General features: G+C 33.8%; 1 protein-coding gene and 2 long non-coding RNA genes across 8 annotated transcripts; all 3 read left to right on the top strand.

Moving 5' to 3' along the window:
• The first annotated feature begins 1,513 nt into the window (after nucleotides 1-1,513).
• LOC124446087 lies at nucleotides 1,514-21,858 on the top strand. 6 transcript variants are annotated; one of them, XM_046996893.1, is made up of 8 exons: nucleotides 1,514-1,728; nucleotides 3,131-3,196; nucleotides 4,815-5,119; nucleotides 5,301-5,412; nucleotides 5,488-5,581; nucleotides 5,710-5,862; nucleotides 6,195-6,317; nucleotides 6,802-7,245. In XM_046996893.1, the coding sequence occupies exons 2-8, from the start codon at nucleotides 3,170-3,172 to the stop codon at nucleotides 6,840-6,842; spliced, it is 855 nt and encodes a 284-aa protein (XP_046852849.1). In that variant the 5' UTR covers nucleotides 1,514-1,728; nucleotides 3,131-3,169; the 3' UTR covers nucleotides 6,843-7,245. The 6 variants fall into 6 exon arrangements, with proteins under 6 accessions (XP_046852849.1, XP_046852850.1, XP_046852848.1 ...); XM_046996894.1 differs by having other exon boundaries at nucleotides 1,520-1,728; nucleotides 5,488-5,542; XM_046996892.1 differs by lacking the exons at nucleotides 1,514-1,728; nucleotides 3,131-3,196; nucleotides 4,815-5,119; ... (3 more) ...; nucleotides 6,195-6,317; nucleotides 6,802-7,245 and adding exons at nucleotides 14,114-14,211; nucleotides 15,808-16,112; nucleotides 16,293-16,404; ... (2 more) ...; nucleotides 17,174-17,298; nucleotides 17,782-19,241.
• LOC124446089 lies at nucleotides 11,233-13,322 on the top strand. Its single transcript, XR_006948340.1, has 2 exons — nucleotides 11,233-11,477; nucleotides 12,460-13,322. It is a non-coding gene; the product is annotated as an uncharacterized LOC124446089 (long non-coding RNA).
• A 746-nt stretch (nucleotides 21,859-22,604) lies between the features above and the next one.
• LOC124445411 lies at nucleotides 22,605-26,167 on the top strand. The gene is made up of 6 exons (XR_006948141.1): nucleotides 22,605-22,843; nucleotides 23,290-23,370; nucleotides 23,743-23,850; nucleotides 24,130-24,250; nucleotides 25,960-26,016; nucleotides 26,130-26,167. It is a non-coding gene; the product is annotated as an uncharacterized LOC124445411 (long non-coding RNA).
• Nucleotides 26,168-26,605: the final 438 nt, after the last annotated feature.

Below are 26,605 nucleotides of genomic sequence, written 5' to 3'. Positions count from 1 at the left end.
TCTTTGTTTTCATGCTACGAGCAGTGTGGTCGCCAGGGAGGGAATTGAGGGGGACGCACCCTCCCCCCCCCCATTTATTCCAAAGACCAATTTTGAGATTGAAGGAGGAAGTGAAATAAAAGCAACTTCGAAATATGTCAATAACTTGCTTTCTGTTAAAGCGTTTATATTAAGAATTTTAGCCCTCCTTTTTTATTAGCTAAATTGAAAGACCTTGTTTCAGTGATTTTAAATCTGCGATTTTAAATCTGTATGTGCGACACGTATGTCCATACAAAATAAACTGCTCCGACTGCCACGCCTCCTATATCGGGGAAACTGGCAGGAACTTAAACATAAGACTTACTGAACACAAACGAGCTACTAAGAAACAAGACAAAACTAATCACATTGCCGAACATCACCGAATCTCAAAGCACAACATTGACTGGGACTCGGCAAAATGCATTACTTACAGTACTGACTATAGACAACGGCTTACATTAGAAAGTTGGTATACCAACTTGGAACAAACCCCCCTGAACAGATCACAGCAATTACCGGCACCTTACAAACGACTTATTCACAATACAAACAAACGATCAACTAAAAACATTACATTTCACACTGATTCACAAATCACAATGACAATTCACAATTGACACCCACACATTACAACTAAAAACATCACACCTAAATCACACATCACAACTAAAAATAAAATATTTCACTTCACACTAATTCACAATGACAATACACATTTCCTGTACACACAATACAATGACGTAAGAACACAGATCTGTGCGTAAGAACCAGATAACAGATACGGCTAACCTGACGTTTACTCCTCATTTGACTCTGAAGATGACTACCGCTAAGGTTGTCGAAACGTCAGTCAACAACAACAAAAACAGTCCTTCTCAGGACTATACCAACCTGACGATCGACATTTACAAACATGTAGCGATACTCCCGGGTTCAAACCATTTACTTTAATATACTGACTATAGACCAAAAACCATGACCAGCCGACAATTTAAAGAAGTATAATATAAAACAAATTCCGAAGAAGCAAGACATCTTGAGATTGCAAAATATGAATCAAAACAAGACGAGAAGTAAACTGTGAATTTTCGACTTTATTTCAAAGTCATCCTCAGACAGAATGATATTTAAAACCATACATACACATATATATTTACAACGCATGAAATAAGTAAACGGAAATGAGCAATAGAAATTAAATAGTGTGATATTTACAATGAGTTGGAAGAGGTGTAGTATTTCAAAAGGATGAATTGAAACTGGCGACCCGACTGGTAGAATGAGTGTGTTATAAATTAAGAAAAGAGTTGTAATTCTTTGCTAGCCATAAGTCCCGTGTTGAGAAAAGGTTTGTTATGTTTAATTAGTAGTGCTTCAAGAAAAGCAAGAATGTGGTAGTTGTTAGAATTGGTTGAGTGAAGTATTTTATAGTTGTTGAATACAAGGTTTTCTATAAGAGTGGGAGTTCTGGGAGATGGAGGGAGATCATTGAGTTGTGAGAACTGGTTTTGTAGAGTCGCCAGGAATTCAGCGTTTTCGCACTCAGAGAAATGCTGGCCAACTGCACTAACTGAGTGCGAAACTGAGTGCGAAAACTGGACATGGTTGCTGTGAAATGTCATTAATGTTTTAACATGGCTGTGCAAGCGGTAACACAATGTAGAACTGAGTTGGGTGGATATCAACAGGAATTGGCAGGAAGTTGTAAGTCAACTTAAGAATTTTTGTTATTCATCAATCAATACATATCCTTAGAGTTTGCATGTATATGTACAGTAATTTTATAGCCATTTTCTTTGAATACCAACTTATGCTATTATTTCAAGAATGTTTTATAATTATACCAATTCTGTCTTATGCAGACTTCGTGCTGTAGTGTTATGTAATGACATGTATTTCTATATGACATTGAAAGTGAAACCATTTTTTAGAATCACTTAATCGTGAAAATTGAAAACACAACCTACTCTATCATCTGTGATTCCCAGACAAAGCTGCTCACGGTAGCACTCAGCAGCTGCAATTGACAACTTTTTCGATGCCTTTTTGAGGTTTAATATAACCAGGAACATTTAATAAGGGAGCACCGGAAATACAAAAATAATAATAAACCATCCAGAGGAGGAAAAGGAACAACATTATTTTGCAGCATTGGTTGGACTGTTGGATTAAGAATTTAGCTAATTTAGCAGTTGCCGTTCAAAAATAATTCAAAATCGGTTTTTCTGTTACTTGTCGGAATTACACCGTTTTATATGTAAAGTAATTAACATCGTATATTTGTGCGAGAGTTTAAATTTTCAAAATAGAAATGAATATAGGATGTCAATATCGTGTGCAAAGTCGTGATTTTCATTTAAAGTACCCTCAAAATGCTAAGAGTAAATTCCTTTTCTTAATTTGTTGTTCGTTTATGCTATTCAAATAAATCTTATATCATGAAACTTATTTGTTTGTAGGCAAATAGATATAAAATCTTAGCTTTTTCTTCTTGTACATAACACTACAAGAAAATGTTTAATAGCTTTAAGTTGAGTATTATCTTAACACGCTCTGTTTTAAACAACACAGTTTCATATAAAGTCAAAGCTGTGCATTCATTGAACTGCAATATATATTTTTTTGACTATGCAAACATACATGGCTTGCGCAATATAAATGGACTTAAAGTCTTGAATCATTCATTCATGTACAGTAATTGAGTTAAATGTAGCTAAACTTTATTGCCTATCTATGGCTGTCATTACTACAGTTTTGACTAACTTCTAACTAATTATTTATTTCATTCTCTAAATCTTTATCACCGCCATGAACTTTGCCACTTTTGGCAAAAGTAGTTCACAATCACATAATTCTTTGTATTTTATCTGTGAAATACCTGGTGTGATATTACAAACATGGGCACGGTTCATAGTGTTCAGAAATAATAAAAAGGCGTGGGATTAAAACGAAATGTTGTCACATTTTAAGGTGTGTAATTGTACCACCTAAAAATTTGTTATGAGGCATGTCTTCAGCACAAAATCGTGTGACGTAAATTAAGTTCCCGTTACTTTTCTATTTAAATAAATGACCAAATCGCAGTGCCAGTATTCTCATTTCACAGAGAGAAGTGTAACATTGGACGAGCAAAGTAGGATTGGAAATGCCTTTACATCAAAAGAACCACAAGGTAAGTTTAATATATTCTACATGACTTGATGGAAAAACTTTACTGTTCATTGAAATCTCGCGTAAACACAATTTAACAATGGAATTTTGTCTTGGATATTAATCTAAATGATTCAACACGAGTTATTGCAATGAATTTTTAGTTTTAATGAATTAGGAGTCTTAGGGCCCATCTACTTTGCTCTAGTCAAAGCTTGAATTGATATAAAAAGGAGAGACGAGCAGAATACAGCAAGCAATAAATTATGTTAACGGTTTACATCCTCCTGTAGAGATATTAAATTACTCCTATATAATAAACAAGTTCAACAAAGCTATTTAACTTAGTTATGGTTTTCTATTACAAACTTCTTAAATGAGAATATTGCTGAAAATTAAAACTGATTTTATGCATGTGTTTCATTTTATCTTATTATAACATTTGCCACGTAGAAATTCCTGTTTACAATTAGGCTCCATACGGACCGTACCACAAGTGAACTATAAACCGAAATTTATACCATACCAAAATTAATACTCTTTTTTTATTTATCAATGCTAACGTACTTCGCAATCGACTGTTTCGACATTAACTACTGTTTTCAAGTTTAGTTGTCGTTTTCACTATTTACAAAATATTTAGTCAACATTCTTTTATATGTTCAATATCATCATCATGTTTTGAAGATGAATGATTAATGTTTGTAATGGTAAATCACCTTGGTTCATTTCAGATATCAATATTGATAGTTAGGTAACGAAGGAGATATTTTCTGACGACAAGCTTTTGTTCTTTCCAAGCTAAATTTAGTTAAAAAATCTACGGAAAGGTTTCCTTTCCGGCGCACGAAAATAGAAGAATGCATATTTAAAGTCAGGGGAATGTGCAGCATGAAAAAGAATGCACTGGACGTTAGATTATAGTACATTTAAATACTTAAATTTTCGGAAAGTCCCATATTAGTGGGAATATTTCCCGTTTGATAAAATAAGGAAATAGAATGCTTAACAAAACGACTGAAGCGCGAGTCTTTATTACACCACTAAATTAAGAAGGTATTAGGTATACAAGATAGAAAGTATGTTACGTTTGCTTGTATTTAATGCTTGCTTAACTGAAGTCAAAGTGGGAAATCAGTTATTCATCGCTCAAGGAATATCAATGGCATACAAGAATAGATAATAACGTAATAATGATTAGGGGATAACTATACATTTCAGTAAATTGTCTTACAAATACAAATATATTGATAAGTTGACAGTTCAACATAACTATTGTCTTCAACACTTGAGTTAACAACATCAAGAAAGCGAGATTGAATACCACTTATTAATACTTGTTAATACTTGTTTGAATGCAGTTCATATCAAATCCTGTTTCACAATGTCTAGCGTGTTTTAAAAGGTGAAAATAATGTACAATATGAAGGTAATTCAGTGGTTACAAATTACAATTGCATTGGGTCACGATAAATAGAGAGGGCTCACGAATATTCTTTGTCTCACGTACTGTTAGAATAAATAAAAATGATAATAATGATATTTTCATTATTTATACTGTACTCCCAAGCTTTCGGCATCATTACAGACATGACTGTGGCCTGGAAAAGGCTGATCAAATCTTGTTTTCTTTATTCTAGCGGATATCTCGCAATCATCAAACTGCAAACTCTTGTGATCTTAGGAAAGGTCTTTATGTATTTATAAACTCGAGAAAAGACTGTATTTTGTCAAGCATTGGTTTGAAACTTGAAGAAAATATTGTGCTTATGAAATTGCCTATTGATGTGCCCATGTTGCAAGATAGCAGTTCTTCCAAATGTATTGGTGATGGCAGTCATGATCAAACAGACGGACCTGACAGCGAACCGCCTACGTCACTATATAATGGTGTGACTGTGAAAAAAGCTGAACCTCAATCCTTTGCGCAAGGTTTTGGCTTGAGGTGTGTATATCTCGTTATCGTTAAATTCATTTCATTATTGAAAATATTTTTAATATTAAACCACGCATGAACAAAATGGACGTGATTATTCAGGAAGTATTCAATTTTTTGTATGTCAAGAAATATTGCCGGGAATTCGTAGAATTTTTGGAAATTGTAGTCCAATAAATTGTTTTTTTAGAAACAATGATGTGATAATCAGTATTTATGACAACAAAATAACAACGGTTGATGATGCTGGCTTAATAATTAGCAAAATTGTGAAATCGACAAATGATGCTAGACTGAGAATGGCAAGTTTGACATTTGTATTTTGCATAATTGATTTTTTTTAAATTTACTACAACTACGATAATTTGTAATTTTAGCAAATTGCAAGGAAAGAAGAGGAATCAATAAGAGTTATCAATTTGGATAACGCAGGTATAGATTTTGCAGCACCAGTACGACCTATATGTGCTGGTAAAAGTAGAAAAAGTTTGAATATATTTCATTCTAGTCTACTGTCACATACTCCTACGACATTTAAACAATCAGTAAAAACTACTTTTGTTTTTAACCATTTTTTAACATGTTTATTAATTATTTAGGTGAAGAAATATTATTTAGGTTTTCACGCCTCAACTTGCTGCTTTTATTTGCTGAAGACAATTTCGAGCTGAAAAATTTCAAATCGAGTGCATTCTTAGTTGCTAATGAGAATGAACTTCGCTTAAGAAATTTCATGACAACTTCTAATGAGAGTGAGTATTTGTTTTATTCTCAAATTATACTTACACAAGTGAACTGTAATTCACATAATAGCAATAACGTTACTTTTATTAAAACGTTTCTAAATATTTTAACACAAGAAATTATTTATTTCTCTTGTTGAAATTTATGCTTTAAATTGCTCATTAGCGATATCAGTAAACAATGATCCCCGATTTTTGGATGTTGTTACATTTGTTGTAATCTTATCTTTTTCAATTTCTATCATTCACATAATTCACTTAAAGCTGCCTTCTTTTTTCCTATTTACATGAAACCATTATATTGTTAAGAAATTAAAGAAAATATTTATTCTCTTGTATAGAATGTTTTAAAGTCAGATTGTATTACTTAAGAAACTACGAAGATGGTGAAACACGTTTTGTGACATTACAACACATTCACAGGAAAATATATAAAATCCTCTCAAAATGCTTTCGCGTTAGAGGTAAGATTTCATTACAATTTTTTTCACTGCAACGTATAAAACTCTGTGATTCATGTACACTTTTGCGTAGAAAACATCTGGTATTTTTTGTATTAAATTCTAAGTAGAAGTTTGCAAAACTTTATCTTTTTTAAAAACATAACAAAGTTTTTAGACCTGCTATTTGCTTTTCTTGTCAAATATAATGTATCAAATTTTATTTTTTATCACGTGTTATTGTGTGAATATCACATGGGATTGTGTATTCTTTTTATTTTATGTATTTTTTCTGGTTCGTTAAATATCTTTCATAGTGTAAAGAGCGAAAGCGTAGGGGCCGAAACTTTTTTGTCACCAATTTTAAATATATCTCTAGTCTACAGCAATGCCATATTGCTTATGATTTTTCAAACAATAATAAAAATCAATATGCTGTAATTTATTTCTGAATCCACCCATGAAGCAAAATATATTATGCCATGCATTATTTTTTGTTTACTTTTAGAATCCACCAAATTGGGATTTAAACAATTTGAGTTTGAATGATCATAGTTCATTTTTGTTCATTGCAAGAACATGGGATTTGGATGATAGGTATGAATACCTACAACCAGTCAACAACTACAATAGTGGCAATCACCAAGCATTTGGTTTTGAGCGAAGAAATCATCCCCCCACTTTGTTATCTTGCGATGACCCCGGATGTATGTTCTGCTTTTATCGGAAATAGTGGGGTTTGTTAATCAAAGTAAATTTATTCTTAAAACTTTGACGTATGATTAGTAATAATAGCTTTCTAATTTACTTTGTAAAACCTAACTGAATGTAAATGATGATAGTTTCAGGCCCCGTTTACACTATGTCGAGAATTTACCTCCGCTTTTAGATCGTAGTCCTCGACAACTCACAGACATACGTTTATTCAACTAAATATATTGTACTCATACAACCCCAAGTTGCCGTTTTGAATACAGTCACCGTGCACGAACGTTTGCTCTTATTCTAATCACAGTACAGATACTAAAGAATAATCGTAATGGTACATCACCATTTCACTATCATAAAAACAACCCACTTCTAAGTTTCTCCCAATAAATGTCAATCATATTTACTACGGTATGTCCGTCAGTCCAGACACACTCCCCTATATATTAATTTTAAAATATATAACAGAAGGGACTGACTTCGTTAAAGTTCAAAAGGGGATTATTATGCATGCAAATGTTTAAATATAAATTTATAAATGTCACCACTCTTCAGTTTCCACATGTTGTTGCATTCTCGCTTCTGCAGCAACTGCTGCATCACGTCGTGGTTTCGGTTGGAATTCAGGAGCTGCAGGATTCAATTCGCCTTTGGGATATAAGTCACACGATAACTCTAGAGGGTAGAGTTGCTGTACAGCCCGCTCGAGTCTTCCCTTCGCTGTTCTCAACCTTACTCCCCGTACAACTCCGTCCTGTCCACGGATCAGGTCTTCCACAATACCTACCTTCCACATATTCCGGTTCCTTTCTTCACTTTCAATTGTTACCACATACCCATGGTTCAGATAATCTGATTGCGTTCCACCATTCCTTTGTTTGTGGCGCTCTCTCAATCCTCTGATATACTCTCGCGTCCATCGTCGCCACATCTGATCTTTGTTTTTCCTCAGCTGTTTAGCTCTTTTCCGTAGATCGGTCGATTATTGATGATGAGGTTTGACTTCAGGAAGATCATTTGGGTTTATGTGCAGCAGCTTGTTGGGAGTGAGCACTGGTTGCTCAATTTCGTCTTCTACGTAGCTTAATGGGCGATTGTTAAGTGCTACCTCAACGTCCAAGATGATTTCAGAAAACTCCTCCCATGTCAATCTACCATTTCTAACGCTTTTATAGAAGCTACGCTTAAAAATACCAATCAGTCGCTCAAATTGTCCACCCCACCAAGGAGCTCGACTTAAGTTAAACCTCCATTCTATCTCTCGTTTCGTAAGAAACAAGTTGAGCTTTTCATCTTTCTGGGCCAATCTAAGCCACTTTTCTGCAGCCTTAAATGTTGTAGCGTTGTCCGAATATATTATTTCCGGTCTTCCTCTTCTTGCAATTAATCTCTTCAGGCTCGGGACGAACTTTGCAACTTCCAGTGATCTCAACAACTCCATGTGCACTGCTTGGGTTAGACTGCACGCGTAAAGAACTAGGTATGCCTTTCTTTCCGTTTTTCCTTTCGTCATGTATCGAATAGGGCCAGCGAAGTCGACTCCTAGCACTTGAAATGGAGTTGACCCTTGGGTTCTTGTAGTTGGCAATCTTCCTTCTGGTGGGTTTTGGAATAACTGTGCTCGAAACTTTACGCAACCATAGCATTTGGACCTCACTTGCTTCACTAGTCGACGCAGTTTCGGGATCCAATATCGCTCTCGCACTTCGGCCATGGTTGCTGAGACTCCCCCATGGAGCGTTGTTAAATGTGCTTGTTCCACAATTCTCCTCATAAATGTGGATTTTGTCGGTAGGAATATGGGATATTCCCCCTCTATTCCACCGCGACACTCTAGTATTCCATTGCTCCTTGGTTGAAGGTTTAATTCCAGCTTTAGGGTTTGATAACAAGACTGCTCTCTAAACCAATTTTCCACAGTGTGCAGTTTTCAATTTCGTGGTACTTTATAGGACCTGTCTCTCGTTCATCGCGTGTTCGCCTGCAATTGTTGATGAATCTTCTTATCCAAGCGCAGATACGAAGGGTTTTGTATAATGGATACGATTCGACTAACTTGTCGAACTCGTTTTCCTCCTGGTCTTCCCCTCCAACCATGACGTGTGCCGAAGATTTTTCTTCCTTTCTTACCTCCTCAGTGACTACAGGAAGTATCTCTTGCGGCCAATTCCCTTTATTGCTTAACCACTTTGGTCCATGTCTCTAAAGCTCGTTGTCGACAACATGCCCACCGCGGCTCCCAATGTTGGCTGGGTTTTCAGTTGTTGGAACATGACGCCAGACGATGTGATGGTGCTGTTGGATCTTTCTCACTCGATTTGCTACAAACTGGCGATATTCACCCTGACCGTTTATCCAGCATAACGCTACCGTGGAGTGGAGCCAACAATGAATTGATGTCACTCTTTCTTTACCGATTGCACGCTCTACATTGATCACCAGGATATATGTCCCGCAACAAGTTCTAACCGTGGAATGGTAAGATTTCGTTTCGAGATCCGCGATTTAGAACAAACCTTTCTCACTCGATTTTCTACAAACTGGCGATATTCACCCTGTCCGTTTATCCAGCATAACGCTACCGTGGAGTGGAGCCAACAATGAATTGATGTCACTCTTTCTTTACCAATTGCAGTGAGGTTATCTTTTTGATCCGTTACAGCATAGACTACCGCAGATACACCATCCTTGCTAGCATCTCCAAATCCGTGTAGATGAATAGACCATACAGGCACATGAAAGGGTGCTAGTGGACGATTGACTGTATATGCATTAGGCAGTCTGTTGTACCAATCCCGCCATAACTTTCCCATGACGTCATCAAACTCCTGATCCCAAGATAAACGACTTTCGCACATTTTCCTATACAGGAGTTTCCCAGTAAGCATTGTCGGAGATATAAGACCAATTGGATCGTAAATCTTTGCTAGTTGCGACAATGCTCCTCTCTTTGTCGTCGCTGCGCTTCCTTCCTTTTCTACGACGACACTGAACGTATCTTTGGTCGTAGACGAGAAGAGGGTTCTTCCCCGTGGCACAATTGAAACATAGCCCTTTCTTAGCTAAAATTCGTTTGCGTTCACTCGGCTTGACTATTTTGTTTCACTTTGTAGCTTTATGATCCAGATCACCGCAATAAACGCAACCGGATAATTTCTCTTCGTTTTGTCTGGCATGAAATACTTTGTGCGTTCTATTCCCTTCGTAACGCTAGTCGTTATTGACTACTGGATTTCGTTTTACCTTCAGAAAGGTGACCAAAACGCCAAGACTCCCAATCTGGGTCGTTACGGACTAAATCTCCCCTTATCCCTGATAATTTTTCTTAGGTCATGGACACGTTTCCGTTTATCTCATCAAGCTTCTTTAAGGTTTCTAAAGCTTGCACGCAATATGTAAGTTTTTCGCTAAAATCTGCAATTTTACGCGGATTGTTGCCTGAAATGTGCGGCAGTTCGAGGATTTCCTTGACATAGCATTTTACAATTTCAGACTCTTTGCCGTATTTATCCTGAAGGATGGATTTAGCTCGGTTGTAGCCTTCGGCTGAAAAAGGGAGTGACTCAACACATATTTTAACCTTTGGACTCAACAATTCTAACAAATACGTAAACTGCAGCAATGGAACCTTTGTCAATGGCCTCAGAAAACTGTCCCCAAAACCTGGGCCAATCCATAAAGGAACCCCCAAACTTCGATATAACTCACTTTGGTAATTTGGCATTCAGCTGGGAAAATTCTCGCATTTCCGACTTCGAAGGGGACATTTCATTTTCCATTCGCAATTTTTCTTCATGCAGTTTTAATTCTCTTCGAAACATCTCTGCTTCAGTTTCTACTCTAGATTGCCTTTCGTTTTCGGCAAGCCATTTATCAAGCAGAGAAATCTGGGCGTCAGCATCATCAAACCTTAATTCAAGTCATCGTTCCAGTCCGAAATTAAGTCAATATTAACTTTACTAGCGATTTTTTGTTCTTCAACTAATCGCTTACATTGGTTTGTAGAACTGTTCACTGACTGCAGCGCTTCAACATGACGTTTAATGGTTTCGCGCTTACCTGAGGCCAAGACCTTTTCCGTTCGTTTCAACGTTAGACTTAACTGTATGAGTTTTGCCTCAAGCTCCTTTTCTATTCTCGTCAAGTACGTGTTCTCCAACGTTGATTCCCCTGTCTCCGTAAAGAATTTAAAATATCTCTGATGATACTGATTTGCTTGAAAATACCAGAGCAGACCACAAAACCGTCAATCCGAAACTCTGCTCGAGCTTGTCCTCCATTTTTTACATAACAATATGCAAGACAAAGGCAGAAAACATCGTTGCTTACTCCAGTTGAGCTTTTTTTTTCAAAAGAACAGCGACATTACCAAACGGAGAGGGTTGACTCTCGCGATTGTGTAGGTTGTCGAACATTTTCATCTCTACAATCTCTATTCTCGACGAGACGCAAATGGCAAGACTAGATCTGAGAGAGGTACAAGACTTTAGACTTTGATAATTAGTTCATAATGCAAAACTCAGAGCGATTTATTTTGAATTAGCAAGACGTCCATGCAAAATTTAAATAACTCTGAACTGTAAAGAACTGTTGACCAGAGTAAAAATGTTTATACATCGAACTTATTTTATCTTTGTCAATAGCTTATAATTGATGATCATAGCTCGTGTTTTCAATAGTTCGTTGTTTGAAAGGTTTCTTTTTTCACAAATAAAAGTTTAGAGTAAATTGATTATAACATCATTATATAACTACCGCTTATTCGCGAAAAACACATGCTGCGAATCTAACTTTAATTGATTTTGTTGCTAAGAAATGATAACATTGTATGAAATAAGCTTTTAGCCTTTCGTTGACATAGGAACTCCCAATAAAATATTAATGACAAGTCACGCAAATAGCTCTTTAGGAAAATATTTCAGTGTATAAGACTAAGGCATTAGCTATGGTGCAAAAAAGAATAACTGACTATGACTGACTGACTGACTGACTGACTGAATTTTCGCTACTCACCACAATACAACAAAGTTCCATGGAAACTTTGCATTAAAAATGATAAAATTGTTTTAGTACAGTTTTTTGTTCCAAGATAGATATTGTTATTTTGGAGAAAACCGTTGCTTCTAAACACCATGGTTGCTGTGAAATGTCATAAATGTTTTAACAAGGCTGTGCAAGCGGTAACACAATGTAGAACTGAGCTGGGCGGATATCAACAGGAATTGGCAGGAAGTTGTACGTCAGAAAATTTTTGTTATTCATCAATGAACACACATCCTTAGAGTTTGCATGTATATGTACAGTAATTTTATAGCCATTTTCTTTGAATACCAACTTATGCTATTATTTCAAGAATGTTTTATAATTATACCAATTCTGTCTGATGCAGACTTCGTGCTGTAGTGTTATGTAATGACATGTATTTATATATGACATTTAAAGTGAAACCATTTTTTAGAATCGCTCAATCGTGAAAATTGAAAACATAACCTACTCTATCATCTGTGATTCCCAGACAAAGCTGCTCACAATAACACTCAGCAGCTGCAATGGATAACTTTTTTGATGCCTTTTTGAGGTTTAATATAACCAGGAACATTGAATAAGGGAGCACCGGAAATACAAAAATAATAATGAAACCTCCAGAGGCGGAAAAGGAACAACATTATTTTGCAGCATTGGTTGGACCGTTGGATTAAGAATTTCGCTAATTTAGCAGTTGCCGTTCAAAAATAATTCAAAATCGGTTTTTCAGTTACTTGTGGGAATTACACCGTTTTATACGTAAAGTAATTAACATCGTATATTTGTGCGAGAGTTTAAATTTTCAAAATAAAAATGAATATAGGATGTTAATATCGCGTGCAAAGTCGTAATTTTCATTTAAAGTACCCTCAAAATGCTAAGAGCAAATTCCTTTACTTAATTTCTTGTTCGTTTATGCTATTTAAATAAATCTTATATCATGAAACTTACTGCAAATGTAACGAGCGAGTCAGAATGTTTTTGAGGCGACATTAATTGGTCGTGAAAGTTGTGCCATGGCAATGGAACTTTGCTATGATATTTTCATAACTGGCAATTGTTCAACGCATGTTACAGTTTATGCAATAAATTACTATAGTATTTTGATACCATGTGTTTTCATATAACCTTAGACTTGTGTGTGTTTAAATGTACAATCAGTGTGTTAAATAGCTATGTCGGATGGGTATAGAAAATATTTGAGATCACGACATAGAATTACGGTCAAAATAACAATTTAATAATTTCCGTGTGTATTTAATAAAGTTCTTTCAAGTTTCAATACTTGTATGCTAATCTACATGTGCACGTTTCACCACTTTTTTAATAAGATAGCTAAAGAAAATTATCCAAGAATTTTACATGAATTCAATGTAATATTATACATTGCGTTGGTTGGTTGTAGCGTTGCCAAGAATGAAATATCCGGTATGAAACAAAATATTTGTTTGTAGGCAAATAGATATATAATCTTAGCTTTTTCTTCTTGTACATAACACTACAAGAAAATGTTTAATAGCTTCAAGTTGAGTATTATCTTTACACGCTATGTTTTAAACAACACAGTTTCATATAAAGTCAAAGCTGTGCATTCATTGAACTGCAATATTTATTTTTTTGACTATGCAAACATACATGGCTTGCGCAATATAAATGGACTTGAAGTCTTGAATCATTCATTCATGTACAGTAATTGAGTTAAATGTAGCTAAACTTTATTGCCTATCTGTGGCTGTTATTACTATAGTTATTGACTAACTTCTAATTATTTATCTCATTCTCTAAATCTTTATCACTGCCATGAACTTTGCCACTTTTGGCAAAAGTAGTTCACAATCACATAATTCTTTGTATTTTATCTGTGAAATACCTGGTGTGATATTACAAACATGGGCATGGTTTACAGTGTTCAGAAATAATAAAAAGGCGTGGGGTGAAAACGAAATGTTGTCACGTTTTAAGGTGTGTAGTTGTACTACCTAAAAATTTGTTATGAGGCATGTCTTCAGCACAAAATTGTGTGACGTAAATTAAGTTTCCGTTTTTATACAGGAAGTTTACTTTTCTCTTTAAATAAATGACCAAATCGCAGTGGCAGTATTCTCATTTCACAGAGAGAAGTTGTAACATTGGACGAGCGAAGTAGAATTGGAAAATGCCTTTACTTCATCAAAAGATCCGCAGGGTAAGTTTAATATATTCTACATGACTTGATGGAAAAACTTTACTGTTGATTAAAATCTCCCGTTAAGCACAATTTAACAATGGAATTTTGTTTTGGATATTAATCTAAATGATTCAACACAAGTTATTGCAATGAATTTTTAGTTTTAATGAATTAAGAGTCTTTGGTCCCATCTACTTTGCTCTAGTCAAAGCTTGAACTGATATAAATAGGAGAGACGAGCAGAATACAGCAAGCAATAAATTATGTTAACGGTTTACATCCTCCTGTAGAGGTATCAAATTACTCATATATAATAAACAAGTTCAACAAAGCTATTTAACTTAGTTATGGTTTTCTATTACAAACTTCTTAAATGAGAATATTGCTGAAAATTAAGACTGATTTTATGCATGTGTTTCAGTTTATCTTATTATAACATTTGCCACGTGGAAATTCCTGTTTACAATTAGGCTCCATACGGACCGAATATTTATACCATAACAAAATTAATACTCTTATTTTTTTATGTATCAATGCTAACGTACTTCGCAATCGACTGTTTCGATATTAACTACTGTTTTCAAGTTTAGTTGTCGTTTCACTATTTACAAAATAGTTAGTCAATATTCTTTTATATGTTCAATATCATCATCATGTTTTGAAGATGAATGATTAATGTTTGTAATGGTAAATCACGTTGGTTCATTTCAGATATCAATATTGATAGTTAGATAACGAAGGAGATATTTTTTGACGACAAGCTTTTGTTCTTTCCAAGCTAAATTTAGTTAAAAAATCTACGTAAAGGTTTCCTTTCCGGCGCACGAAAATAGAAGAATGCATATTTAAAGTCAGGGAATGCGCAGCATGAAAAAGAATGCACCGGACGTTAGATTAAAGTATATTTAAATACTTAAATTTTGGGAAAGTACCATAATATTGGGAATATTTCCGTTTGATAAAATAAGGCAGTAGAATGCTTAACAAAACGACTGAAGCGCGAGTCTTTATTACACTACTAAATTAAGAAGCTATAGGGATACAAGATAGAAAGTATGTTACGTTTGCTTGTATTTAATACTTGCTTAACTGAAGTCAAAGTGGCAAATCAGTTACTCATTGTTCGAGGAACGTCAATGGCATACAAGAATAGATAATAACGTAATAATGATTAGGGGATAACTATACATTTCAGTAAATTGTCTTACAAATACAAATATATTGATAGGTTGACAGTTCAACATAACTATTGTCTTCAACACTTGAGTGAACAACATCAAGAAAGCGAGATTGAATACCACTTATTAATACTTGTTAATACTTGTTTGAATTCAATTCATATCAAATCCTGTTTCACAATGTCTAGCGTGTTTCAAAAGCTGAAAATAATGTACAATATGAAGGTAATTTCAGTGGTTACAAATTACAATTGCATTGGGTCACGATAAATCGAGAGGGCTCACGAATATTCTTTGTCTCACGTACTGTTAGAATAAATAAAATGATAATAATGATATTTTCATTACTTATATTGTATTCCCAAGCTTTCGGCGTCATTACAGACATGACTGTGGCCTGGCAAAGGCTGATCAAATCTTGTTTTCTTTATTCTAGCGGATATTTTGCAATGATCAATCTGCAAACTCTTGTGATCTTAGGAAAGGTCTTTATGTATTTATCAACTCGAGAACAGACTGTATTTTGTCAAACATTGGTTTGAAACTTGACAAAAATATTGTTCTTATTGATTTGCCTATTGATGTGCCCATGTTGCAAGATAGCAGTTCTTCCAAATGTAGTGGTGATAGCAGTCATGATCAAACAGACGGACCTGACAGCGAACCGCCTACGTCACTATATAATGGTGTGACTGTGAAAAAAGCTGAACCTCAATCCTTTGCGCAAGGTTTTGGCTTGAGGTGTGTATATCTCGTTATCGTTAAATTCATTTCATTATTCAAAATACTTTTAATATTAAACACGCATGAACAAAATGGACGTGATTATTCAGGAAGTATTCAATTTTTTGAATGTCAAGAAATATTGCCGGGAATTTGTAGAATTTTTGGAAATTGTAGTCCAATAAATTGTTTTTTTAGAAACAATGATGTGATAATCAGTATTAATGACAACAAAATAACAACGGTTGATAATGCTGGCTTAATAATTAGCAAAATTGTGAAATCGACAAATGATGCTAGACTGAGAATGGCAAGTTTGACATTTGTATTTTGCATAATTGATTTTTTTTTAAATTTACTACAACTCCGATAATCTGTAATTTTAGCAAATTGCAAGGAGAGAAGAGGAATCAATAAAAGTTATCAATTTGGATAACGGAGGTATAGATTTTGCAGCACTAATACGACGTATATGTGCTTGTAAAAGTAGAAAAAGTTTGAATATATTTCATTTTAGTCTACTGTCACATACTCCTACGACATTTAAACAATCAGTAAAACTACTTTTGTTTTTAACCATTTTTGACATGTTTATTAATTATTTAGGTGAAGAAATGTCAAGCCACGACTCGCTGCTTTTATTTGCTGAAGACAATTTCAAGCTGAAAAATCTCAAATTTAGAAGATTCTTAGTTGCTACGGGGAATGGACTTCGCTTAAGCAATTTCTGGACAACTTCTAAGGAGAGTGAGTACTTGTTTTATTCTCAAATTATATTCACACAAGTGAACTGTAATTCACATAATAGCAATAACGTTACTTTTATTAAAACGTTTCAAAGTATTTTAACACAAGAAATTATTTATTTCTCTTGTTGAAATTTATGCTTTAAATTGCTCATTAGCGATATCAGTAAAAAATAATCCCCGATTTTTGGATGTTGTTACATTTGTCGTAATCTTATCTTTTTCAATTTCTATCATTCACAAAATTCACTTAAAGCTGCCTTCTTTTTTCCTATTTACATGAAACCATTATATTGTTAAGAAATTAAAGAAAATATTTATTCTCTTGTATAGAATGTTTTAAAGTCAGATTGTATTACTTAAGAAACTACGAAGATGGTGAAACACGTTTTGTGACATTACAACACATTCACACAGGAAAATATATAAAATCCTCTCAAAATGCTTTCGCGTTAGAGGTAAGATTTCATTACAATTTTTTTCACTGCAACGTATAAAACTCTGTGATTCATGTACACTTTTGCGTAGAAAACATCTGGTATTTTTTGTATTAAATTCTAAGTAGAAGTTTGCAAAACTTTATCTTTTTTAAAAACATAACAAAGTTTGTAGACCTGCTATTTGCTTTTCTTGTCAAATTTAATGTATCAAATTTTATTTTTTATCACGTGTTATTGTGTGAATATCACGTGGGATTATGTATTCTTTTTATTTTATGTATTTTTTCTGGTTCGTTAAATATCTTTCATAGTGTGAAGAGCGAAAGCGTAGCGGCCGAAACTTTTTTGTCACCAATTTTAAATATATCTCTAGTCTACAGCAATGCCATATTGCTTATGATTTTTCAAACAATAATAAAAATCAATATGCTGTAATCTACTTTTCTGAATCCACCCATTAAGCAAAATATATTATGCCATGCATTATATTTTTACTTTTAGAGTTCGCCAAATTTGCATTTAAGCGATTTGCGTTATGATAGTCCATTTTTGTTCATTGTAAAAAGATGGAATTTGGATACAAACTATGAATACCTACAACCAGTCAATTTCAATGATGACAATCACCAAGCATTTGGTTTTGAGCGAAGAAAACATCCCCCCACTTTGTTATATTGCGATGACCACGGATGTATGTTCCGCTTTTATAAGAAATAGTAGGGTTTGTTAATCAAAGTAAATTTATTCATAAAACTTTGACGTATGATTAGTAATAATAGCTTTCTAATTTACTTTGTAAAACCTAACTGAATGTAAATGATGATAGTTTCAGGCCCCGTTTACACTATACCGAAATACTCTCGTAGCAGATAAATTTTTCTTTGTATTAAAAGGCAGTAAATTGTTCAACGTCAGAAACACAACCAAATAGACTAAATATATCAACTTAATAAGCTTTTACTCCGAACAATTACTCCTTTTAAAGCAAATGAAGATGATGTGATGTGCGAACCCGGTATAATGAAACGCAGCCATAGATTATACTTAATTTCTTTAACAATGTTAGTATTATAGTCCAAACTCTGTCATAGTCCAAACTTTGTCGTAGTCCAAACTCTGTCGTAGTCCAAACTGTGTCATAGTCCAAACTCTGTCGTAGTCCAAACTCTGTCGTAGTCCAAACTTTGTCATAGTCCAAACTTTGTCATAGTCCAAACTTTGTCGTAGTCCAAACTGTGTCGTAGTCCAAACTGTGTCGTAGTCCAAACTTTGTCATAGTCCAAACTTTGTCGTAGTCCAAACTCTGTCATAGTCCAAACTCTGTCATAGTCCAAACTCTGTCATAGTCCAAACTCTGTCATAGTCCAAACTTTGTCATAGTCCAAACTCTGTCATAGTCCAAACTCTGTCATAGTCCAAACTCTGTCATAGTCCAAACTTTGTCATAGTCCAAACTTTGTCATAGTCCAAACTCTGTCATAGTCCAAACTCTGTCGTAGTCCAAACTCTGTCGCCACGTCCACGAAAGTGACTACATTAATTGAGCTCTACAAAAAAAGGGGAGATTTATAAATTTGACGAAATTGGCAAAATTGAAAGAACCAAGTTTGGTATTTGAAGAAATAAACAAAAAATTCATTTGTGACAAGTTTGTGACATTTTTTTAACCAAACCATGGCTACGATTGTATCCAATAATGAACAAAACACGTCAATTACGTCAATGCACTAAAGAATACTCGTGTAAAATAGTTTTTCATCTTATTCTCACGTTCGGGGAATGATTAATGATGATGTTTTACTAAAGCAGATGAGCTCGTTGCAACATGTTACTAATTTTAAAAAAACTTGATAAGCACTTAACCAGATGAGTCTGAAACAATAATTACTTTCATACAAAATAACGTGATGAGAATTTAAATAAAAGTTTTTATCATACGGTATCACGTTATGATCAATTAAGGGACTGCAAAGTGTTTTTGGATTGCTGGGGTAAAGAATTGAAAATATCTCTGATGATATTGATTTGCTTGAAAATACCAGAGAAGACCACAAAACCGAAACTCTGCACCGAAACTCTGCTCGAAACTCTGCTCGAGGTTGTCCTTCATTTTTAACATGACAATATGCAAGACAAAAGCAGAAAATATCGTTGCTTACTCCAGTTGAGCTTTTTTTCAAAAGAACAGCGACATTACCAAACGGAGAGGATAGACTCTCGCGATTGTGTAAGTTGTCGAAAATTTCCATCTCTACAATCTCTATTCTCGACGAGACGCAAATGGCAAGTCTAGATCTGAGAAAGGTACAAGACTTTAGACTTTGATAATTAGTTCATAATGCGAAACGCAGAGCAATTTATTTTGAATTAGCAAAACGTCAATGCAAAATTTAAATAAGTCTGAACTGTAAAGAACGGCTGACCAGAGTAAAAATGTTTACACATCGAACTTATTTTATTTTTGTCAATAGCTTATAATTGATGATCATAGCTCGTGTTTTCAATAGTTAATTGTCTGAAAAGTTTCTTTTTTCACAAATAAAAGTTTAGAGTAAATTAATTATAACATCATTATATAACTACCGCTTATTGGCAAAAAACACATGCTGCGAATCTAATTTTAATTGATTTTGTTGCTAAGAAATGATAACATTGTATGAAATAAGCTTTTAGCATTTCGTTGACACAGGAACTCCCAATAAAATATTAATGACAAGTCACGCAAATAGCTCTTTAGGAAAATATTTCAGTGTATAAGACAAAGGCATTAGCTATGGTGCAAAAAAGAAGACGAAAATTATAGATGGAAATCTGCTTTCAAGTACTTGGAAATTGAGAGAGAAAAATAGTTAAAAACTGGTATGACCTCAATTTGACAGCTTATATTTTAAAAATAGTTTTACTTCAACCCAAGCTTCGACATATTAGCAGGTTTTATACAATATACTTGGAATAAGCATTTGTTTATAACAACATCAAAAAAGACATATTTGTCACAATTTATTTGTTACACTTCAGTGAAAAAAGATTTATGATACAAGATTGTGATACCACATTCTTTTGTTGTTCATTCCGCTTTAAGCATTCGTAAGTATTTTATTTTGTTAAAATTTTAGTAAAATTAAAAATATTTTAGGCATCAGTACAAATGAACAAAGTTTCTATGAAACACTATATATGACATAAAATTAATTAGGTCTGTCAAAATGAGTAAAGTTCACCGAAGTTTTGACAACTGATACTTTCTTTTTATCGTTTGCCAGAAAGTAACTTTGTCATTTAAAGATGTCTGACAATCTTTTGGTATAGTCAAAGCTCCTTGAGAACATGCAAAGAGACTTTAAAGATTAAATTTTATGCATAAACGCTTTTTTTCGAGAGATTTTGTGAAACGATTCTTGAGCTCGATATCTACGCAAAAAATACATTTAAGTGGATTTTAAAAGAAAGTTAATGGCAACGACCAACTCTCAAACTATGGAACAGCATTCCAACACTGTTCAACTGTTTGGATTAATTGTTCTCCCGTCCAACAAATATGTTGTCGAAAGAAACATTTTGGTAAACTTGATTGGTATATTGTCAGCCTTAAGTATAATAGCCAATGCAATTCTTATATTTGTCATCGTTAAAGATCCATTTAAACAGTTACGAACAATAACAGCCATGCTGTTAACGTTTAATTCATCAGCTAACGTCATTGTGTCTCTGATGCTTCTAGTTGACAGCATATTGCGTTGGAGTAATCATAATGCTGTCGACTTTTTATCAAAACTGACTATTGGCCTTGGTTCATGCAGTTTATCTTGGTATGTCTTTGCAAACATTCTACACACAGTCAACATTTTTAGTACCACTGTTTTTCCACTTCGTTATTCATATTTATCTACAAAAGCACTAAAGCTTTTGCCTTGTATCCTGTTTATTGATTTTGTGCTCATCGCAAGTGTTATTTTGATTCCATTGTATACTTTACGAAACTCAAAGATTCCTGAATATGTTGAAGGAGTTATGTCATTTTTATGTGCACAACTTATATTGTTGGTCATACTTTTTGTGTGTCTATATGCAAAAATATTTCATGCTCTGATTTCTCGAAAAAGAACTCTCCGATCAACGTTGAACATAACAAGAGCGTCAATACAAGGTGCAAAGATACTTAAAAGAAACAATGCTATTGCGAAGACATTATTTATTCATGTTACATTTTTCTTAGTAGTCGCCATTCCTCAAACAATAGCTACTTTGATTTCCTTATATTGTACATCTTGCGGGACACCAGAACAGGTTCAATTAGCTATACTTTTCTCGATACCATTTTTTTATCTTTTATTCATATTCCATCCACTTTTATGGTTATATCGGTTGAAAAGTTATAATAATGCTTTAAAACAAACATTTAGAGTTTTTGGACGTCGGTGTACAAAAATAAGAGCTATTGACGTCCCTCGACGTCAGACTCACATTTCAATGTCAACAACACCTGTTAACGATAGATTATAAATCTTTAAAAAGAAAAGTAAGAAAGAATCATTTGTATTATTGTAGCTGGCGTGATATTATATTGTTTTAAATTGAGTTGATTTTAAATTTAACCTGGGTTAAATCTGGGATAGTTTATGTCGTGTGAATATGGCATACGGCAAGGACTCTGATTGGGGAGTTGGATAATTTCGAATATTTTATTTGCCTATGGGAATGTCAGAACTTTTCAAATAAATTGTAATTTTTTGTTTAAATTCAATTTGTGGGTCATTACTGATAAGAAATACGCACAAAGGTAACTCTGCCTCTATTTGCCATAACAGAAAAAAGCTGAACAAGATTTTTTTAGTTGTAGTAACAGTTCTTGTACAATTTACTAAAAGTATGCGCTGGTTGAGTGTTTTCAAACAGTGTAATATAAACATGAAAAGTCTCGATTAGTAAATAAGTCAATATGATGATAGTAAACGAGTAGAAAACATGCAAAATTTTCTGCCCGCTAAAGCATTAACAAAAACTCTAAACCAAATTTATTATTATTGTAATGCAATCAATAAACTTCTGAAAAAGGCTGTTTAAGTCAAGATTCTCAACTACATACTCAACCACCCCTAGCCCCTTTGCCCTCTCCCTTAGTTACGCCACTGCTCAAACAATGTATCATCTCAACAAAAAATTATAAGGGAAACATTTTTGTAAACATGCACAATTTATTCTCGGGGCATTCCCAAAAAGTAAAACATACAGGAACGGACATCCCCAGCAAATATTGGGGAGTCATGTCTTTGAAAGAATTTATTGCGACATAATGGTGTTGGTCAGCGGTCAATCAAAGCAAAATCGAAACGTGGTACTGGACTACTGACAATAAAATATGATGACGATATCCACGACTGGTTGGCACTTTGTCAAACTAGTTGTCACAATGGTTTTCTGGGTTTTTTTCTGAAACTTATGATGATAATATTAGTTGGCCTTGTCGAAAATGTTTCTGTATAAAACTCGCCACCAATGCTAAACTAAAATCTAACAAAGACCTTTGTTGAGTCATTGAAAGATGGCGACTACCAGTTCAAAGGTATATTCTTCTTCACAGCAATATTTTGCTTTGTTTTCAGTAATGTCCTGAACATTTGATTGATTTGAACAATTTCATTACAATAAAATTTTAATGGATGGTAAATAAACATTCATTTAGTAGAAATTACGTCCTTGATATATTTAATTAATTAGAAATGTGTATTTTATTGTTGTATTTTGTTACTTTATGTTTTATCCCATAGTGCAAAAACATTTCATAATCTACATTGTTTGTCTACCATGAGTAGTTTTGAAATACATAAGCAAAAAAAAAAAAACACGATTTAAAAAAGATTTAATGTGGCAGTTTATCAACTTTAAAAAATACATCAATTTTGTTGAATCATATCATCAAACACAATCTAGTCCACAGGAATCATATTATCTGACTCTCATTTCAATATTTAAACAAAATAAATTCATTGGATTACTTCTGTCAGTTAGAGAATTTAACAAAAGAAGATTTGGTGAAGTTCATCAAGAAACAATCATCTCAACTTAAACAGTTGAAATCAAAATGTGAAGGTACAGTACAATGTGGACTGGGCATCGACTGATCATGCACACAACATGGATTGGGAATGCACACAGTATGGACTGAGCATGCACATAATATGGACTGAGCATGCACACAATATGGAATGAGCATGTTAGCAATTTATTGATCAGCTATAATTTTTATTTGTATGTGACCTTACAATTGCAACAAATTGTTCAATGCTACCCAAGCTCATGTACCTTTTTTGTTTGATGTGAAAATTGTCCATTGCAAGTAAAATGTGTGTTTCATAGATAATATTATTATTATTTTCATTTCTTCTCTCTTTCTCCCAAAGAAAGTTTTTCTTACTGAAATAAATGAAGTGAAACTCATTCAATAAATTTTTTAAAATGCAGATTTTCAAACTGTTATTCAAGAAAAAGACACCAGTATTAGTATACTTGAAGAGGAAAACAACATGGCTTTCACATAGGGTTCAAGCAGAGTTTGAAAAGAAAAAAGAGGTGGCTATGTAACCATAACTTTTTAAAGAAGCTAAAACTATGGATTGATAGTTTGAGAGTGGGGGAGGGGGGGGGGGCAATATTCATATATACATGTTAAACTGTATTAGTTTCTATTGAAATCAATTGTGATTACTGATTACATATAACTTATGAAAATATGAATATAGCCACCCCCCTCAATTATCAATTTTCCACACTTTATTTTAATAATAAAATTATTGTTACTTAAGCAACTTAAGATGAATTTTAGATGATTGATAGTGGGTATTTTTAAAGATAACCGCAAAAAATGAAGAATTACAAATGGCAGCTGAACTTAGTAAAAAGATGTTACAGAGAAATGATGAATTGCAAGAAGAGTTGGATAGATTAAAATGCACGATTCTTGTCTTGTCAAGTAAGTCATATAAGTTATGAGTTTAAAATATTGCTAGGCACATGTTTAGTTTACTCCTTTTTCTACAACTGTGTATCGTTATATTGCTAGGCACATGTTTAGTTTACTCCTTTTTCTACAACTGTGTATCGTAATATTGCTGGGCACATGTTTAGTTTACTCCTTTTCTACAACTGTGTATCGTTATATTGCTGGGCACATGTTTAGTTTACTCCTTTTCTACAACTGTGTATCGTAATATTGCTGGGCACATGTTTAGTTTACTCCTTTTCTACAACTGTGTATCGTTATATTGCTGGGCACATGTTTAGTTTACTCTTTTTCTACAACTGTGTATCGTAATATTGCTGGGCACATGTTTAGTTTACTCCTTTTTCTACAACTGTGTATCGTTATATTGCTGTGCACATGTTTAGTTTACTCCTTTTTCTACAACTGTGTATCGTAATATTGCTGGGCACATGTTTAGTTTACTCTTTTTCTACAACTGTGTATCATATTGCTGGGCACATGTTTAGTTTACTCCTTTTTCTACAACTGTGTATTGTAATATTGCTGGGCACATGTTTAGTTTACTCTTTTTCTACAACTGTGTATCGTTATATTGCTGGGCACATGTTTAGTTTACTCCTTTTTCTACAACTGTGTATCGTTATATTGCTGGGCACATGTTTAGTTTACTCCTTTTCTACAACTGTGTATCGTAATATTGCTGGGCACATGTTTAGTTTACTCTTTTTCTACAACTGTGTATCGTAATATTGCTGGGCACATGTTTAGTTTACTCCTTTTCTACAACTGTGTATCGTTATATTGCTGGGCACATGTTTAGTTTACTCCTTTTCTACAACTGTGTATTGTAATATTGCTGGGCACATGTTTAGTTTACTCCTTTTCTACAACTGTGTATCGTTATATTGCTGGGCACATGTTTAGTTTACTCTTTTTCTACAACTGTGTATCGTTATATTGCTGGGCACATGTTTAGTTTACTCCTTTTCTACAACTGTGTATCGTAATATTGCTGGGCACATGTTTAGTTTACTCCTTTTCTACAACTGTGTATCGTAATATTGCTGGGCACATGTTTAGTTTACTCCTTTTCTACAACTGTGTATCGTAATATTGCTGGGCACATGTTTAGTTTACTCCTTTTCTACAACTGTGTATCGTAATATTGCTGGGCACATGTTTAGTTTACTCCTTTTCTACAACTGTGTATCGTAATATTGCTGGGCACATGTTTAGTTTACTCCTTTTTCTACAACTGTGTATTGTAATATTGCTGGGCACATGTTTAGTTTACTCCTTTTTCTACAACTGTGTATCGTTATGGTTACAAATGTCAATTTCACATTTTAAATGTATAAAGTTTAAAACAGTCTTTGAATGTTTAAATCATAAACATGTTTTACAAAGAATAATCTGCATTGCACCTTTAATTGCTTCAATTGATTTTTTTTATATCAATGAATAATCTTCTATAAATTGTGGGGGATTTTCATTGATATTAAAGAATAATCTTCCATAAATTGTGGGGGATTTTCATTGATATTAAACTGACATTTGTTTTGATCATCAAACATTCTATTGTATAACTAAACATGAAAATTTCTGGAGTGTTAGATTGTAATATATAGTATACCCTAGTTAGGTCTGCCTTTACTCTTTTAACTTCTCACTTTATTTAACTTAATTGTACTATTTAGCATGAACGTGATTTCATAAGTGCAGAAGAAAGTGCTCAACTGTTGAATAAAATAAAGGTACAAAATCTTACAATTCTTCATTGAGATATATGATAAAAATTCAAAATACGTTTCAGAAATGAATATATGTCTGCATATTGTTTCAAATTTTATTGATACGTAATCTATAGGAGTTACAAAGTGAACGTGAGGAAACGTTGGAAAAGTTAGATCATCTTACTACAGAAAGAAATCATTTAATGAAAACTTGTAAAGTATGTGTGTATAGTTTCACATTCATGGACTTATATTTCATGTTTTAAATGGAGAAAATTGAAAAGTTTGACTTGACGAGGGAAATTGATTTTCAGTGTACTTGTAAAATTGACGCGGATTAGATATTCAATATTTTTCTCTGTACGAAAAATGCTTTTTGCCAGTTTCCCTTGATCTTTGTTCAAGCTTCAATGATGAATTAGTTTACCAGATTCAGGAATTGATTGCATGAGTCAAGATGATTGTCCTAGATAATTTGCACCAATTTATGAACTACTGTGTACAGTAATTAGTAGTTTGGCTTTATATAAAATCCCGCTACTCGAGCTCATACAAAAAGCTTCCTAATTTGATGTGCAAATGATCCATTGCAAGTAAAATGTGTTTTTTA

This window comes from Xenia sp. Carnegie-2017, unplaced genomic scaffold, assembly GCF_021976095.1.
Source record: "Xenia sp. Carnegie-2017 unplaced genomic scaffold, XeniaSp_v1 HiC_scaffold_22, whole genome shotgun sequence".
Taxonomy (NCBI): Eukaryota; Metazoa; Cnidaria; class Anthozoa; order Malacalcyonacea; family Xeniidae; genus Xenia; species Xenia sp. Carnegie-2017.
The sequence above is the reverse complement of the archived record's forward strand: the minus strand, read 5'-3'. Positions and strand labels throughout refer to the sequence as shown.